The sequence below is a fragment of the Cyprinodon tularosa genome, unplaced genomic scaffold (genome assembly GCF_016077235.1).
Source record: "Cyprinodon tularosa strain WSP-4 unplaced genomic scaffold, ASM1607723v1 ctg62, whole genome shotgun sequence".
In the NCBI taxonomy this organism is placed as follows: Eukaryota; Metazoa; Chordata; class Actinopteri; order Cyprinodontiformes; family Cyprinodontidae; genus Cyprinodon; species Cyprinodon tularosa.
In genome coordinates this window covers 443,333-462,824 of record NW_024039363.1, presented here as the reverse complement: position 1 = coordinate 462,824, position 19,492 = coordinate 443,333, and the positions used below count along the sequence as shown (strand labels likewise).

The following is a 19,492-nucleotide window of genomic DNA, read 5'->3' as shown; positions in this document are numbered from 1 at the left end:
GCTAATAGGTAAGGTGGATTCTGCATGATGTGGGCCTGGTTCTCTTTAAAGAGCCATGGAAAGCACATAGCTTGGTTTTTTTTTTATAAAACACCAGGGCGTTTTAAAAACAAATCTGGTGGATTCTTCACGTAAACGGAAAATAATTTATCTGGCTTTAAAACATATTGATGTCAAAATAGAAATAACTCAAGTGACCAATAATCAAAAGGTTCTCTTTGACTATCTTAATCTCAAGACTTAAGTCCTTCTGACCACTGATGGAGGTCAGAGGGCCTGGTGTCGCCTGTGTACGGCAGCCTTCACTTCTGTCAGTAAGCCCCAAGGCAGGGGTGGCTACAATGTAGTTTGCCACATTCAGTGTGTGCGTGAATGGGCGAATGACTGAATATATTGTAAAGCTCTTTGGTCAGGTCCTCTTTCTTGAAAAAGCGCTATATAAGTACAGTACATTTAGCAAGTATGATCCAAATACTTATTTTTTCCTGTCTTGGAACCCTTCGCCTATTGCGGAGTCAACAGCAAGAACATTATCCAGGGCAGGAAAGGAGCTTCGAATTGCTGTGCTGAATCGGGACAGCCTTCAGCTTTACAGACATCATGACCCAGTGGACACACAAGAATGACGCTGGTTAAATTGGGACTACAGTCTTCAGGGACAGAATTAGAACAAAAAACAAAAGCTACACAAGTGTTGTTAATGGCTAAAGCTCTTTATAAAACCCAAAATACTGTAAATAATGTAAAAACCTACAAAGGAGTACAGTAAAGAAATTTTTTTTTTCAACTCCATGAGGTGGGCTATGCCTATACACCCTGTCATATAAAGAACTGTGAACAACCATATAGGTCTTAGCAGCAGCTAAGAGAGTCAGAAGCTCCCTATGCTAATTTAATTAGTTAGCACTATTTGGATAGCACTTATTATAGCGATTGCTGACACACTCAATGCTTGGCTTAAGTGTCCTTAAGGATCAAGCTGAGCTAAAGTAGAGACAGGACCTAGGTTATATAAAAACAAACAATCCCCTTTCTTTGTGTCTCCAACTTGTGAAATGGTATAGGAATAGAATGATTGTTTTCTTATTTACAAAAGGTGGCTGGAAAACTCTATACATCAAAAACTTTACCCGGTAAATCATATTAGTATGCATCTGTATGATATTAGGTAAAATTCCCTACATGAGCACCAATCCCTGACTTATAATCAACCGTCTGCCATGTCCCCACTTGCTCTCTGACATTTGTTTTAACTAATCCTCTCAGAAAGACAAAATTAATACATGATAACACACACCATGCATATATGCTTAGTTTTGCATTAAAGCTTATGTAAATATTAAGGAGTGAAAAATGGGACAAGCATAGCCTTGATGAGCCTTGTGCCACTAACCTACTTTAAGAATCTGACTGCAGCTGTCGGTTGCACTTTTAAACTGTTCTACTGCTGCTCTTCTTCATCTCCATCCACTAGGCATATATAAACGTCTAATGGTACAACTGCAAAACTGCAAAGACAAAAAGACAGAATACACGCTGACTGGTGGTACTCCTCCTCAGTTAGAAACAGAATTCCTGTATCTCTCAGTAGCACTGAGACCACAAGGCTGAAACAATATCCAACCTTTTCACTGCACCAATGCAATTACACCCACTATGAAAGCAATAAGAGTTTAAGATCTTACAACAAACAAGCCATGAGAGGCAGGATATTAAATCTGGACCATTGCACAGACTGGGGGAGTTCTGTTATAGTTTACAGTTACATTAACCGTGTTAGTAAATCACTGAGTGTTACTAATGTCCTCTAGAAAGCTAGACCAGCTGATGTGTCTACCAGGCTTTAGAAGTGGGAGGGCATGTGGGATGTGACAGACTAGAAGCCGGCCTCCTACTACTGTTTATCTGAAAGAAAACACACAGTAGGCAACATATTGAACCGTTTCAGTTGGACTTTTGGACAGAATCGGACTTGTTTGCTGGTTCCCATAAACACTAATGGAGTCGTATGCAGCTTGTGATAATGGCAAAGTTTTCTGTGTAGCTGCTGATGGCTACTCAATTTAGACATCCAACATCTTGTGTTGTTTTTTTTTTTTTGTTTTTTTTTTTATATTTCTACATGGTCTAACATGTACACTTGTCGGCCACTTTATTAGGTACACCTGTCCAACATGGCGGCAACTCAGTGCATTTAGGCATGTAGACATGGTCAAGACAATCTCCTGCAGTTCAAACCGAGCATCAGTATGGGGAAGAAAGGTGATTTGAGTGACTTTGAACGTGGCATGATTGTTTGTGCCAGAAGGGCTGGTCTGAGTATTTCAGAAACTGCTGATCTACTGGGATTTTCACGCACAACCATCTCTAGGGTTTACAGAGAATGGTCCAAAAAAGAAAAGACATCCAGTGAGCGGCAGTTCTGTGGGCGGAAATGCCTTGTTGATGCCAGTGGTCAGAGGAGAATGGCCAGACTGGTTCTAGCTGATAGAAGGGCAACAGTGACTCAAATAACCACCCGTTACAACCAAGGTGGGCAGAAGAGCATCTCTGAACGCACAGTACGTGGAACATTGAGGCAGATGGGAATCTTTACAGCAGAAGACCACACCGGGTGCCACTCCTTTCAGCTAAGAACAGGAAACTGAGGCTACAATTTGCACAAGCTCATCGAAATTGGACAATAGAAGATTGGAAAAACATTACCTGGTCTGATGAGTCTCGATTTCTGCTGCGACATTTGGATGGTAGGGTCAGAATTTGGTGTCTACAACATGAAAGCATGGATCCATCCTGCCTTGTATCAACGGTTCAGACTGGTGGTGGTGGTGTCATGGTGTGGGGAATATTTTCTTGCCACTCTTTGGGCCCCTTGGTACCAATTGAGCATCGTTGCAACGCCACAGCCTACCTGAGTATTGTTGCTGACCATGTCCATCCCTTTATGACCACAATGTACCCAACTTCTGATGGCTACTAAATAAAGCTGGAATCATCTCAGACTGGTTTCTTGAACATGACAAGGAGTTCACTGTACTCAAATGGCCTCCACAGTCACCAGATCTCAATCCAATAGAGCATCTTTGGGATGTGGTGGAACGGGAGATTCGCATCATGGATGTGCAGCCGACAAATCTGCGGCAACTGTGTGATGCCATCATGTCAATATGGACCAAACTCCCTGAGGAATGCTTCCAGCACCTTGCTGAATCTATGCCACGAAGAATTGAGGCAGTTCTGAAGGCAAAAGGGGGTCCAGCCCGTTACTAGCATGGGGTACCTAATAAAGTGGCCGGTGAGTGTATGTGATAAAACCAACATAGACGACAAACCATAGAAGTGCAAAGTACAAGAAAATCTTTACTTTTACAACTATAAATCTTTTAATCATGTGCTCATTGCATCCACTCCTATTAAAATGATCTCTAAATAATCAACTGGCAGCGAAAACGCCTCGAACACCCTGGATAGTCATAATATCAGGTCACCCAAAGTGGTTACTTTTCTACCTAATTGTAGCTGTTCGTTTTCATCATAAATGAAAGTTAGTCATTCACATACTACCATTCAGCATTTATGAAGACATGTTTAAATGCGATTTATATAACCAGAATATCTCATTGAACAGTTTTTTTTGTTTGTTTTTTTTCCTTTGGTAATTGACATGGCTCTAGCAGTGGCCATATGTGAATTTCCACAAGTGGGAACTGGAATGCCATTGCCTCAGTTTCCGTAACTAAACCCCTAGCCGTTTTTGGTGTTATCACCCCATTCAATGGCTGTTATTACATGTTATCAGTCCCATAGAATGGCTTCTACCTACCAGTAGGCTCAGTAAGTTGTTATCACTGAATTAATCCTAATCCTAACCCGACTGTAATTCTTTTTATGTGTAATCTGAACATAATTTTAGTACTTCTTCATCTTTTGTAAAAAAGTTGATTGTATATCGAACAATCCCCTCCCAAAAAAATCTCATATTCTGTCAACTGAGGTGTTCTTAAAGACCACATTAAATCCGTGTGAATAAAGCATGTGGTATTGACTCGAGGTAAAGCTTTAAAACACATTTTTTGAGAAAGTATGCTGTAAATTAAGTAGAGGAAAAGTATAAAGTATGTAAATAGAAAGTAACCCTTAAGGTTTTAGATGTGGCTGAAGTGGCTACCTTCAATGATAACCTGCATATTATCAGCCATTAGAAGCCTACTAGAAGGTAGAGGATGCGCAGTTGGAAGCCTTCCTATAGGACTCATAACAGCTACCGGTAATAATGGCCATTTATTGGGATGATAACATCCGAAATGGGTGGAATTCCAAATTCCATGTTCCGAAGGAAACCGAATGCAAAATAAAACATAGAAATGGCAGAGTAATTCTTGGATGCTTTCTTTTTGCAGGAACAGGTATGATCATCTCAAGAAATGAGAAGAAAGATGCAGGTAAATCCAAGGCAATTCTCACTAAGTAGCCTAAGAGGCCACAGGTCTGCTACTCTAGTGTTCAACTTACTTAATTGCAGTTCTCAAATGTATCCCTGTCACATCAACAAAGGCACAGCCCTTTAACTGTATGAATAGATGAAAATATTAGTCAATTTATCATTAGGTTTAATTATGTTGCCTCCGGTATCTAAGACTTCCTTAATCCAGTCATCAATGAAGGTCGTGGTGTACTATTTACATACTGATGTGTCACGTGTGCAGTATGGCAGGTCTTGCATCCAGAAATACTCTCTGAGGGATCCACCTTTTTCCTGTAGGTTAAAAAATCTTTGTGCTCTTATGTAACTGTTCCAGAACTCCTTTTCCTGCCAGCTCTGCTCTGCTTCTCTCTCTTTTTTCAACAAACCTGAACTATCCTCGCTTACACATCCACATATAACGCACCCTTTAATGGAGGCCATTACCCCAGAAGTCCACAAGGGTCCATCAAATACAGCAGGGTGCTACTTGTCTAAATTTTATTTCTGCATAACTTTCAGAAGTTTTGGCAAGCACTGCCTACTCTTTCTAAGAGGGAGAAAATTTACCCAGTTTCCATCCTGTCTATGAGCCCCTCGATAGCCTTAAAGTTACAAAGAATCTAGTGTGAGTCTGTGTTAAGCTGTGGATCTTTACTGCTCAGCCCTGACTGGAAGAGAGGAAACTGAAACTTTCTTTAGAGTCTTTCGCTGTTATTTAATTCCTTCATTTTCTTAATATAAATAATAAGCTTAGCCATCAGTCATTTATTATAAGCGACCAAAGATATTTACCAAGTAAAAGCAAGGTCCAAAATGTACAGCCACTTGATGTTTACCTGAAATATATAAATGGAAGCAAAAAAGACACAGACATTTGATTTCTATATGGGTCAGTGTGCTGTAAGTCTGCAGAGTGCCATTTAAGCCATCCAGACAACGTCATGGGTTATTATCACATGCGATCAGATATCTTTTTTAAAAGTGAGGCTCAACAATGGGGCCTTTGTGTTACTGGGCCTTTTGGTCGGAGATGAAAATGCACACACATACACAGAGCTCCCAACCCAAGCCAGACATCTTTAACATCTCACTGAAACATGAAGGCAGTGACCGAGCTGTGGTGAGTGGGATTGCCTGTGTACAGCTACCAGCCTGAGAGATGAGCAAGAATAAACAACTGTCAAAACAGGAGGAGAAAAACTGTTTAACAGAGATGAGTCACATTGCCAGGAGTGCAAAATGCAACCATCTTTCAGGAATCTCTAAAACAGATGTTGGTTTCACAATGCACAGGTCAATGAAAGATTTTTGGCCAGGACAGGCAGAAGAATAGCAGACTTGGAAAAAGGAAGAACCAAAATAATACCAACATAGTTTTGTGCTGTAATATAAAACTACCCACTGGGACAAAGGAGATTCAGGACTAAAAACTAATTTTTACATGAACCCTGCGGCGTTAATAATATCATCGGCTCATACGGCCCTAACAGCAGAGAGTAAGCTTAAAAAATAATAGTAATTCCCTCTATGCTAAACAAGTTATGCTAAAACTTTAAGAATGAAATTATTCAGACACATTGACCTATGTATAATGAGCATAACAGCCGCAGAATTTTCTTTTTTAAAAACACATTTACCTCCTTACTTGCAGACATGCTCTGAAAACCTGAAACCTGTGCTATGCTCATAAAAAAAAAAAAAAATCCTGATCGGAAGTTGTATTATATTTAATCTTTAAAAAATGGGCACAGCATTTCACAGTGGCAAAGCCTAGGGAAAAAGTATGGTCAAATACATACATACATACATACATAGACACCCACATAGATACATACAGATGCCTTCTTCTACTTCAATACAAAAAAAAATATCACTCCAAGGACAAGTATCAAATAATTTCTTCTTGCACTATATCAACATGTAGGGATTTGCATACTAAAAGCATGCACAATGTTACTTTTTGTCACTATAATGCTGTCTAAAGAGAGGAGACAAATACCAAAGCTTTAGGTTGAAAAGTCAAATGTTTGAACAACATTCAGAGTTCAGCCTAGGTGTTTAATTGAAAAAGCCTTTACCTGCAGCAAATCATAGTAAGGGAAAGAGCCTGAAAATGTGTTTCAGTCAGGGCCCCTCGTGTTGTGCATGACTTTAAAGAAACCCTCATCTGAGCTACATGCTCCACTGCTGCTCCCTGATATCCTGCAGGGCTCTCATGTTTTTCCACCGGCAGCACACAGACTCTTTCTGTCTTCAGCCGCCCTCTATCAGCTTCCTCAAAGTTTCAGATCTCTAAAACTCTTTGAAACAGATAAACCAGCTTAAACCCTCCTAAAGAGTTCCAAAGTAGACAAAACAATTAAACAGGTTAGAGAGTAATATTTATCATTTTTTGTTTCTTGTAAAGTTTCACCGAATCCCTCTCTTTATAAATTGAAAAAAGCAAGAAGTGCTGGCTCAGTCCTCCAGCCTGCAATGAATAACTGAAGTCTTAATGCCAAGCTCACAGCAGTCGGCTTTTGCCCAAAATATACCATTAAGCCCCACAAACCACACTGAAACACACTTAAAGCTCTAAACTGTAGATGGTGGGTTTCACAGGGTGTAAAACAGAGTGGTCTAGAGCCAGAAGCAGTAAGAGAATAGGAGTTTAGCATAATAATCCACAGCTCAACCGGTAATTTAAGTGGACACCAGAGCAGCAGGGATAGGTATTTGTATTGCTCATCAATAAGCTAAATGCATTGCAAGATGCTAAATTTTGTCTGCTCTGTTCTGAATGGCAGAACAAAACTTTGTAGACTTTTATTTTTGGAGTTTTGAAGGACAACTTCATTCATAAAGCAGCCATTATGATGGTAAAGTTCCAGTTGTCAAACTAAATACTTAAGGGATTATATCAATAAACTTTAATCAATTTTAAAGCTATCAAAAAAATCCTTCAATTAGGCCCTATTTCGTACCCATGTATTGCCATTTCAATCCATTTTAATTTCTATTAACAGGTACTTTCATTTTTGCATCAGTGATGTCAGAGGTGATACAATATGTGTAAGAAGGAAATCAAGCTGTTATTTTTTTACTCCCGAGCAAAAACAAGTTCCCAGTTCATCAGGCTCGAAGATAGAGTGATTTCTATAGCAGATAACCTGCTGGTTGGATAGATTATAACCAAGTTGCTTTTATTTCCAATTCAAAAATTAACTTGAAAGAGCTTTTTAAGAATGGCACTAGAAATTGTCTATAAAATCCTTGGATTGCTCACTATTATAGCTGTTAACAACTGTAACAAGTGAAAAGACATGTATAAAATGATCAAAACTTAAAAGGTTCAACCCGGCCAAAGCTGATATAATGGCTGGCAAAAAAAAGGGAAAATATTTTTTTGGTATCGTTGGAACATTACAAAAGAAAACTTGCAAACCTTTAAGACTATCCCAGGGAGAATTGCACAGATGAAGGTGGAAACCAAATTATAAACCTTCTCACCACTGGACGAGCTAGTCTACTTTCTCTTCAAGGTAAAGTAGATTATTTTTCCAGATATATAGGTAAGAAAATTATTTTTCGAATAACTGCTAAATACCATCCTTTCTGCTCTTCCACTACTAACGTTATCAGGTGGCAGAATCTCCCAAATACATTCCGATTTTATTTATTTCTTCTGAAGCCTTCCTCTTATTGTCATAAAGTTCGAAAACTGTTTACTTCTTGCAACTTTTGACCATTTTGAAAATATATAGTGAGAGCAGAGCACCTACAATGAACGGTTGAAACTGAAGCTCACAGCATATTTAAAGACAAGCTGTGCACATGAGCATCAAGAGGATTTAACAATTGGCAATTAGGAGAATCAATAAAGAACAAAGAGCCAAAATAAGATTTTCCACTATACTTTTAACATAGAAGAAAGACTCAACAAACAAAAACAAACATAAAAGCTAAAAAGAACAGGAATGCCATTAGTTTTTTGAACTTCTTCAAAGTCTCTTGGACTGAATAGTTAAACCGATAAAGCTTGATTTCAGACCATTCTAGATATTTGGAACAACCTAAGACGTGTCAGTTCTCTTACTTGCTTGGCTAAAAGAACATGATATTTGTTTCACAAATCCTTTTCAAACTGTTTATTTCAGGCTTAGGTGGAAACCATAGAGGGAGAAGTTGAAAAGTAACAAATCCCTGTTGAAAGTCTGAACTGGTTTGAAGGGTTGACATGGAAGGTCACTGCTGTTCACCGAGTTAATTATGACAGAGCAGAGGGATTTCTACTGACAGAAACCCTGTAGAATTGGTACAGTAAGAACCTTCTGTCCATTGCGTTTTACCGCCTTTTGCTGCTTACTTCATGGGCAATTTTCCCTATTGATTCAGGTTCTTCATCCTGCCCCCTCCTTCTCACCGAAAAGATATAGCACCATCCCCGTTACAACTACATATACAACTACAAATCACCCTGTGTGGCACACGTGTGCCCCCATCTTCACCCTCCTCTATCTCTGTTTTCCCAAAGACAGTAGGTGCCTCATTAGGTCTCTCCCTATTTAGCCGTCCATCACTCTCAAACTATAGCCTGAAGAACTGTGAGCAATGTTAAGAGTGATGACAGGCTCATACTGAACCTTGTCAAACTGGCCGCCACCTACCTTCAGCATCAGCCAGTAAGGGCTTAATGCTTTAATCGTCCCCAGCATGACTCCCCATTCTGTGCTTTCCCTCCCTGCAGCTCCATATTCTGCTACTGTCTGTAGTGTGGGCGTGCTTGATTTGAGCTTGTTCATATCATAAGACCAAAATTAAAGAACATGCAGACAAAATAAAATAAAAACTGGAGCTCTGCAGCATTTTTTGGCAGCATTGGGTTCATTTTTATATTCAACATCACACTGGCATTTCTGGTCAGCATCCATGAATTCATATATCTGTCTTGAGAGAAAACAGAAAAAATACTATGCGTGTGTTTCATCCTGCTATTACAACTAACTCTGTATAAATGTGTTTACATGCTCAAGGCTGTTGACAGTTCTTGTGGATCATCAAAGCAACATTTGTTTCTCTGAGGGGGTGCCACGTCAATGAGCACCCCCACTTAAAGCCAGGCAGGCTGAACACAGCACAATCTAAGTGTTATGTCCAGGTGCAACATATGCATGACTCCTGCAATTAGTCATATCCTGCAACTTTAATAAGAGGGAAAATGTGGGGCAAAGCAGCCTCTTATGAATGAGGATGAGTTCACTGGTGTAAGGATGCCTCGCCTGCAGATTATGAGTGTGTGATGATAACCTAGCTTAAAAAAGTTTGCTAAATTGGGAATAGGAGCAGTTTGGGATACATCTACCCTGGAATAAGATGGGCACACTTTCGGCAAAGTTGCATGTTACTGTTAGAAGTGCAACTTTTTCATGAAGAAGTTTGAACTATTGAGTTGGTAAACGCTTCAGGTTTTCTTCCATGAACGTCCTTTGTTTAGATTTATGCCCCTTCGAACAGAATCTAACCAGCTTTCCTATTACTGCTGAAGTAAAACAGATCCACATTATAACCCTGCCATCAATGATGTTTCACCGTAGGAATGGTTTTGTTTATAGTGAGGTTTCTACCCGACATGGCCATAAGTAAACTTCCAACGGGACGTTGGCTTTCTCTTCAATAAATACTCATCTCTGCAAGTTGCAATGGGCCTCCTTGCATCTCTGATGCATGCCCTCCTTACAAGGCCTGTGGTTTCCGTAACATTAGAGTAGGATTGTTAGGTCTGTGCCAAACCCCCTCGCCTAGAGGACCTGAAAATCCTCTGGCCTGACACCATTTCTACTATTAACTACTTGCCTGATACAATCAAGACGGCATGGAAACCAATTTTCATGCAAAGGAGATATAGACGCTTTGGACATGTGATGAGAAGAGAGCAGGACAATATCACTCTCAACACCCGAAAGACAGCACAAGAGCAAAAGACCAAGATGGATTTGCTCCGCATATCCATCTGGAAACCTTCCGCTGAAGTTGCTCGATAGCCACGCTAACGCTCGTCTCATCAGCTGAAGCCGCCATGTTCTTTAGACTGAACTGTCGCGCTTCTCGTTGCGTCACACCTCAACCCGCCTCAAAGCCAACGCTGATTGGACGTTCATTTGGTGAACTGCTCCAAATTTTCTTTAACGGAAAGTAGCCAGACTGATCTGCGAGTGAAACCTTGAAAGCTCGCGAGATCAGGATGGTCTCATGAGGCTACTAAATAGCTGCCACATTATCAGAATTCTATAAAAAAAAATAAAAAATTGACACCCATCTATCACTGGTGTTCCACTTTGCAATTATGCCCCGCATAAAGCTGGTAGGGGACATTATATCCAATTGAAACCAAATGATGTTTGTGATTTAAAAAATAATAATAATAAAAAAGAATTAGAAAAGTACTGAATACTTTAGCTTGGCCAGACTTTTAAAAATATTAATAAAATATTTTTTATTAAATATTTAAGTCCTGAACTCATATGCCCTGTGCAAAATCAGGTTATGGGGAATTTGTACATACAAAACTGGCCATGACTGTAGGATATTTAGAGTTACAGCACAAATATTTATGGGTCTAGTTTCATTGCATACTGTTTAGTCAGAGGACTGAGGCTTGCACAGCTGCATTTAGTTTAAAAGTGTGCTACTCTTCCAAACACTGAACTGCATATAGTCTGACATTTTCCAAAGACCTATTTTGGATGCCTTGCCTTGATTATCTGTGAGCTTTTTTCAGACAAAAATCTGGGAATGGATCCCTGTCCCAAAGGTATATGCTGCAGTGACCTTATGAAGACCTGTTGGGGCCAAAGTCAAATGAGCAGCACAGCTGGCAAAAGGTAAAAAAAACAAGTCCATTCACTTCAGCACTGGGAGTCTTCAGTAACGACAGTGATGCTTTGTCAATCATCCATACTTATCCATTCACACTAAATGGCTTTGCTGAGTCTTTATCATCACCTGTCAAGTCTAGTTTAACCTTTATACCTCACTTAAACCCATCTCGGAGAGAAACTGTTTTAGTGAACTTGAAATTATCACAGCATGATCATATTTCAGGGATTTCCATTTAAGATGACATCTTGGAAAAACATACTATTTCTGTTGTGATGTATGCAATATTTAAGATCAAATATAATAACAATGCTTTGAATAATACAGTAATAATAGTTAAAATAATAAAAAATTCAGTAGTAAAGAACTGCAACGAATAACTGGCTTCACCTTGATTATCTTCGTCCATGTCTGCAGCAGGATAAACTAAATCGTTCAAAGAAACTTCCAATGCGTTTGGATTACACCCAACGTCCTATTTTCCTGGATGCATTTGGCGTGTCTATAGTCTAACAGGCAGGAGCGTCTCCCCTCAGGAAATAAATGTGGCCATTTACTACAAACACACAGTCCCTGGTCCCGTCCTCAGGGCCCCGCTGTGTCCGTCCGGCTCTGAGGGAAGGCTCTCTGCAGCGGTGGTAGGTTGTCTTTAGGCTCTCAGTGCGCGCTGGTTATCCTCTAACTACGCCTTCGCTCCACTTGTACGGAGAGAGCGGCCGATGCAGCAAAGCTGTCCGCGCTCTGAACGGAAACAAAGCCCAGCTTTAATTCAGCTGCCGCTGGAATAAAAGCAGAGGGATTCACTGCACAGATTCCTAAACGAGAGGCTTTTACTTTGAAGTTTCCTGCAGGAAACCAATTAAAGATGATTCTTGTTTTTATCCAATCCCAGCGCACAGCTCCAAGCGCGCGTCATTATCGATCAACCGTCACGTGACTCAAAGCCTCATTCCCCATTAAATCTTATAAACTCGTTATATCTTAGGGAAATTTTATAGTTTGGATTTTCAAAATTTCTAAATTAAATATAAACTGAAATTAAATATTGCTAAAAAAAAAACTACATTTACTTTATTACTACATTTGTATTGTAACAGACCATCATAAAAAGTAGTATTAATGCCTTTAATTTTTTTTCTTTAGTCCAACTGTTTTTATTGTTCTTTCTTGTTTTTTTTCTTGTTTGTCTTTTTTTCCTACTTGCTTTAATTCTGGTTTATTTTCCTATATTTTAATCATGTAAAGCACTTTGCGTTGTCTTTGTACTGAATTGTGCTATACAAATAAATTTGCCCTGCCTTTAATTTAAATAGGAATTTTAATGTAATTAATAATGATCAAGTCAAAACTTTTGTCTTCATCAAAGCCACTATCTGACATACATTGACATACAGTCATGTTCTGTTACCTTCAACTTAGAAACAAACTGACAATAAAAAAATACATTCCATCAATTAGAAAACTCATCATTTTAGTTATTACCATTGCAAAACAATTTTGTGGTTCCTTAGAAAATGTTCTTTGTTCAAGAGAAGATTAACAACTGTCCCTCAAATGTCATTTTATTTTTCTAAAAAAAAAAAAAAAGTAATGCTTCTGTGTTATTATTGTTATTATTATGTGTTCATGAGTCACAAAAAAGCTCGGTGTGGTCTAGATTGACAGGCCTTATTAAATCAAGGCAACTAAATTTATATATTGAAGAAATGTCAACAGATATTGGCATTTATATTGAATTTAACATTACATTTAATATTAAATCCAATCAATTTTCAATCAGAAGCCCTAATGTGACCTTAGCCGATCAGCCGTCACTTGACTCAAAGCCTCATTCCCCCCTTAAATCCTATAAACTCACTATATCTTAGGAAAAGTTTATAATTTTGTTTTTCAAATTTCTGAATTAAATAAAGCTAAAAATTGCAGCAATGAAATTAAATATTGCTCCAAAAAAGATTAAATTTGGCTTGTAACAGACCATCATAAAAAGTAGAATGAATGGCTCTATTTTAAACAAGAACTTGAATGTGATTAATAATGGTCAAGTCACTATCTGACATACATGGACATACAGTGATGTTCTGTTACCTTCACTAATTTAGAAACAAACCAACAAATAAAAAAATACCTGGCATCAATTAGAAAACTCATCATTTTAGTTATTACCAATGCAAAACAACTTTGTGGCTTTGCTTTGTAAGAAGATAAGAAAACAGCACACTATATAAAAATGTTAAACATTAAGTATCAGCGAAAATATTCACGAGCACAATGACTGGGTAAATTACAAGATATATCTTTTTATTTATAAGATGAAATCATCTCAACCTGTAAATCAAGCAGTTTAATTGCACAATAAATCAATTACTGTAAAAGTTATAACATTTCTTAAAATTGATAAAATGCACTGGACATCTGATATCACCAACTTTGTGTTACAGTTTTTACTAAATGGGTTACAGTAAATATTTTGGTTCAAAAACTAGCTTTAGTGCTTAAATATGCAACACTAGACAGATTTTTTTTGGGGTGCTTTGAAGCACGGATGCCTGGAAATATCTCCAAAAGTGAATTATCAAATTTACTCTCAATTTTTAATATCAAAATTTGACTACTCCGCTGCACAAATCGCTGCTAGCCAACATGCGCCACGCTGACACGCAAGTAGATCACAGCTGACGGTATGAAAGAATATTTCCAGTTTAGATTTTGAACCCTCCTGGTTGACATGCACACTTGGAGATATTTTCAGAGGTTGTTTCTTTGACACAAGTGGCTTCAATTATTGCATTCCTCCTTCCACAGGCAAGAAGGGGGTCTCATTTCCTGTGTGCATTACTCCAGCGGTCAAGCATGAACAGATGTTTTAATTTATTCATTCGTTTATTCATAGGTGTCACTTTGAGAGTAATGTCTCCACCTTAGTCTAAACATAAAAGATGTTATCCAGCCATAATATAATCAGTACATCTGACACCATTTCTTCTGCAGGAGTGATTTACTGTATCAGCTTATGAGAAAAAAAATCTCCTTTTCAATTTGATCAGGCTGAATTTGGTATGCTGAAATGGATTAACAAGTGCTTAAACTGTTGTGTTTTGCATGTCAAAATAATTATGGAGGGGTCCAGTAAAATCAGCTCTATTTCAAAGAGGAAAAAGACAAGAGACTAACATCCGGAGCCTAACACTATTATGTAAGAGGAAATCATGGATAAAAAAACTGATTAATAGGGAAGAAAGCATCCTGGGAAGAAAACATTTCAAAGTAAATGGGACAAATTAAGATATGACATATACTAAGGGAAACTCTACAGAAGAAAAACTTTTATTTGGGGCCAAAAATTAGTTTGCCTACACCTCTTTTAAGCATACGATGCATTGCACACCAGCAGCACTGATGGAAAATAGCAAGTATGCACACCAAGGTGTTATAGCTATAGCTGGTAATTAGGTTGTATGCCTTAAACCTGAGGTATTATATGAAATTTCTGCATTAGTGGTTCTGAAACATTTCAGAACACACTCAAACACACACAAACTGAGATTCAGAACAATCCAGTTGAGGTATTTTGCTAACCTAGTGCAGAACCAGCTATATTGATTGAATGCAGCTAGGTTTATTATGTGTAGCACCTAAAATACACGGTTAGGTTTTTAACACAAACGCTTGCTTAAAGTGATTATTGTTAACATGAAGATTACCAAATAATGGGATGAAAAGAATAACCATTACCTGAAGTGCTAAATAATTTATACTTTAGGTAAACTGGAAACTACATATTACAACAATCATCTGATTGCAAAGCAAACTATGACACCCAACAATACCTTTAATTGCATTAGAATACCAGAACTTACAGTACTATTGAATACATCATATTACATTTTCTAATGATTTTTTGTCATCAGTTTAGAATAAAGTTACTAAATTTCTGTGTTCCACTTTTTTTCTAAGTCAGAATTTTGGGTTGGAATTCAGAGGTATCTCCACTCTTAGAATGGATTGGTTTGAAATACAACCAATCTAGTTGGCTAAACCAATCTTGGTTAGATTCAGCAATATATTGGTCAGACAATGACCAAGTCATTTGTTTCAGATAAACTAATTCAACTGGTTAACCAAACAAACAATAAAACTGGTAACTAATGGTCTACTAATCTGACTGTCTGGGTGTGGTCAGGCGTAGTGTGTAATAGCTATGGACCTAGAGAACAATCACAGTGATGTTACATGAACAGCATGCAAATCTTGGTGTAAACCAAGATTATAGACAGTGGTGTTGGAAGGAGGAGTTTGCCCAACAATGAAAAGGTTGATGGTTTAAGCCCTGGTCCAGGCTTTCAATATGTTACACTAATTAACCAATATTTTGGTCAAAGTGACCAATTTTTATTGGTTTCCCCTTTTTCTATTACAGACTAGTTAAAAAACATATTCATTGTTTTAACCAAAATATTGGTTGGACACATAAATACCAACCAGATTGGTTAAAATTCCAATCTATGTTTAGAGTGTCAAATAGGTACATATGAGGTACATTCCTAGTACTGCATAACCCATGTAAGTATCTTTCTTTCTGAATTCGAATGCATAAAAACATTATCTTCTTCATCTCAGATTTGTGGAGGTATTTGGCTTTGCTTTTAACCGATTAGTTAGTCCTACCAGTCTTCCATCTTTCTGCAACATGGTTCAGTCAGGTTTCAGTCCCAGACCCAAGTTAGGACTTCAAATATATTCAAACAAAGCATGGGTAGTTAGGCTCAGTGTCATCCAATTAAGTTCAACCTGATGGCTTGCTCAATATTTTCACTTTTCTTTTGTGTATTGTTTGTATGAATCAAAGATCTTTGCGTTTTTCAAATAAAATCCTTCTGTTTGTGCTACTTAGATTTAAATTGATTTATTTTTACATTAAAAGTTGATCCTGACATCAGCTCCCTTGTTCCACAACTAGAGAACCATAGAGTTAAATGTTTAACCGCCAGAATCCTTAGAAAATGTTATTTGTTCAATTCAAGATTAACAACTTTGTTTCAAACAAAATGTAATGCTTCTGTGTTATTCTTATTATTAATATTATTATTATGTGTTCATGACTCATAAAAAAAGCTCAGTGTGGCCTAGATTGACAGGCCTTATTAAATCAAGGCAACCTAATTTATATATCGAAGAAATGTCAACGGATATTGATGTTCATATTAAATTTAATGTTACATTTAATATTAAATCCAATCAATTTTCAGTTTGGTTAAAGTTAGCGTGGCTATGTAGGGGTGTTTCCAACAGAAGCCCCAATGTGACCTTAGCTCAAGGGGCTTGAAGTAAACATTTGTGGGTTCGTGTCTCGAACTGCAGAGGGGACGTACCCTCAGGGAGGAGCATGTCTGGCAGATTAGGCCAACCATCATGGAAAACGTCTGCTCTGCTCCTGACCGATTTCACGTGACCTGATTGAGCAGTCAAAGTACTTCACATGCTCCAATCACCACAGAAATGCCCAGAGGGCGATCACCTCTTCCATTTTGATCCCATTACCCCTTATGTTAGTAATTACTCATACAATCAGCCTCCTGACATTCCCAGCCTACACCGAAGAGATGTATCTCCAAAGATGCTGAATTGTCTCTTAGCAAATGAGGTCTTTTTTATTCCCTAAATGTCTACAATTTTATCTAGTCAGCCCAAATGTGAAAATGCACAACTACTTAAACTGCTTTTCTGCAGGTCAGTTAAGAATATCTTTGCTAAACTATTAGATTTAGGGATAAATAAAATACTATTCAGGTGCTTTATTGTAATATCCAAAATGACAAATAAAAAAGTTCTTTTTTTTTATGAAAGCTGTTTTAAGATGTAAAAAGTTTCTCTTAAGATAAAACATACCAAAAATTATGATAAGCTTGACAATAGAGATGACGATCATATTTTGCTTATTCAAAAGCCCAAGTAGCATTGAAACCCTTAATGACAGATACATAAGATTCTGTAAATATTAAAATGTTGAATATTGAATGTAAAGCTGTCTTTTTCAATGGGATATTTGGATGATATTGAGTAGAGAAGCCGTAATCCTTAACCAGGATTTTTGAAATACCAAGGTCAAATATTGCGATAAATCTTACTTGACCAAAAAAACGTCCTAAAATGATGACTTTTTAAAATATATTTTGGAAACGTGAATAAAGAGAGCTAAATCACAAGCCCATCAAGGAGGTTAATATTGTGCACTTTATTTTATTATTTTTTTTAAACAAATGAGAACGTGCTGATCTTTACACCAATCGAAGTCAGAACAATTTTCATCATATAGTTTGACATTTTTCTCTGAATTAAAAAAAAATTTAACAAAATGGGAAAATACAGAGGACATGACCTCGGTGTTCTCAATGCTGGTTACGGGGCTGTCTACTACGGAACACCATGGTTTGGAATAGAATATTTAGTTTTATTGCCTGTCTGCCCTATCATTGCCTGCAAGTCTCCCTCTGATTTGCTGACTTAGATGTTGCAGGGAACTGCTGAGTTCTGCTTCAGTAAGATGACCCGTTGTTGCTTAGAGAAATGATTGCAAAAAAAAAATATATATACTTTTTGGTGTCACTACTCGCTTTCTTTTATAAGGTCTCTGTTTGAATCCAACCTGGTTCTGAAACAAAAAAGCTCTTTTTTTGTGTCGCAGTTCTCTTTCCGCCCACCTGAGCGATGGTCATGCAGTGTTCAACTCCATGACCAGAGGCCCAATTGGTTTCATCATTGAGGTAACAGCTCTCTTTCCAAACCACAGTGAGGGGCTCCATTCTTTCTTTGGTTGGGAATCTAGTGATGAAGGAAGAAAGTGGTTCCGAGATTTTTTCTCGCTTTTTCTTTCCATTTACTCACTAAAGTAGAGATTTATGCCAAAATTAAGTGGTAAAATTTTCCTTTAAACTCCAATGAGACTGATTAATTCCTTATGAACATTGATAAAAAATTATTTAGAAAATATTGTAATACCTTAAACACTCATTAGTCATGAGAATGTAAGATAACCGTCCTTGATTGTATCCTCTGATGGCTGTTAGAGTGTGTTTCTGTATTGTTGCTTAATGAATCTCCTCATGTTTCTTATATTTCATCAAATTCATCCAATGAAAGGTTTAGGATTTGATCCTTTGGATAAATGGTATAGGGGAGGATGTTCTTTTTTCGAGTGGATCATCAAAATAAATGCTCCTCCTAATTGTCAATCATTCTGGTGATGTGTTCATGTAAGGCCATCCTATGTGCTCTTCCCTATTTTTTTACTTACCGGTGGTAAGTCTGACAGTGGAAAAATTTCAAATCTGGTTTTGGAAAATAAGCTTGTATGAGTGATGCAAACAGCAACTTTTAAACAGAGAGTGCACAAGGAGAAATGCACTTGTGCATGCTCTCACACACATTTAATAGGAGTTCCCTCTCTGGAGAGGATACATGTTGTGCATGTGCTTTTTTTAAAGTGGAGAGGGTGGGGTTTTTTTTAAACATTCGCAAAAATTCTCCACTATCCCTTTAATTTCAAGATTATGGCTCTTATTAATGTTTGTTTGTGAGACTTATTGGTTTATTGTCATGAAAAAAATCTTATCACTTGACACATGTAGCCAATTGAAAGGATATTTCCTTTCCTTACATTTCCTTCCTGCTGTGAAGGGTGATTTTTAGGGCAGTGCAGTGTATTTGTGCGTGTCAAAGGTCACAGGACGCTCAGAGTAGCAGGATTTCCTCCTCTCTGCTCTAAAATTTAAAGTATAGCTCTGAACCCTTGAACACGTCTTTCCTGCCACCATCTGACTGAAGGGGAATATTGAGCTGACTTTTCAGGGGAGTTTTTTGGATCCAAGGACACGTATGAGTGAAGTCTTTATTTGGACTCACAAAGGCCGCAGTGTTTGTCCGAGACCTTGAACGTAAAGCTGTGAGTTTCTATATCTGAAGAACAATAAATCTTTTAGAAACTGCCTCAGTTACAAAACATACTACAAACTATAGCCTCATTGGTTTTACATATGTTATATTCAGATTTGTGGGGGAAAAATACAAAAAGGATAAATATTAAGCATCATTATTAAATACACTCAACAGCACAAAAATGACAAAAGGCTGTGGATCATGAGAGCATCCCAACATCATCCTACCCTGAAAACA

General features: G+C 37.8%; 1 protein-coding gene across 1 annotated transcript in view; it reads right to left on the bottom strand.

Moving 5' to 3' along the window:
• The window catches only part of cyth3b (cytohesin 3b), a 45,468-nt gene extending 33,369 nt beyond the window's left edge, over positions 1-12,099 (bottom strand). Inside the window, exon 1 of the mRNA XM_038307764.1 lies at positions 11,711-12,099. Within this exon, the coding sequence (XP_038163692.1) occupies positions 11,711-11,729 (19 nt within the window). The 5' untranslated portion in view covers positions 11,730-12,099. The remainder of the gene's footprint in view (positions 1-11,710) is intronic.
• Between the last annotated feature and the right edge of the window lie 7,393 nt (positions 12,100-19,492).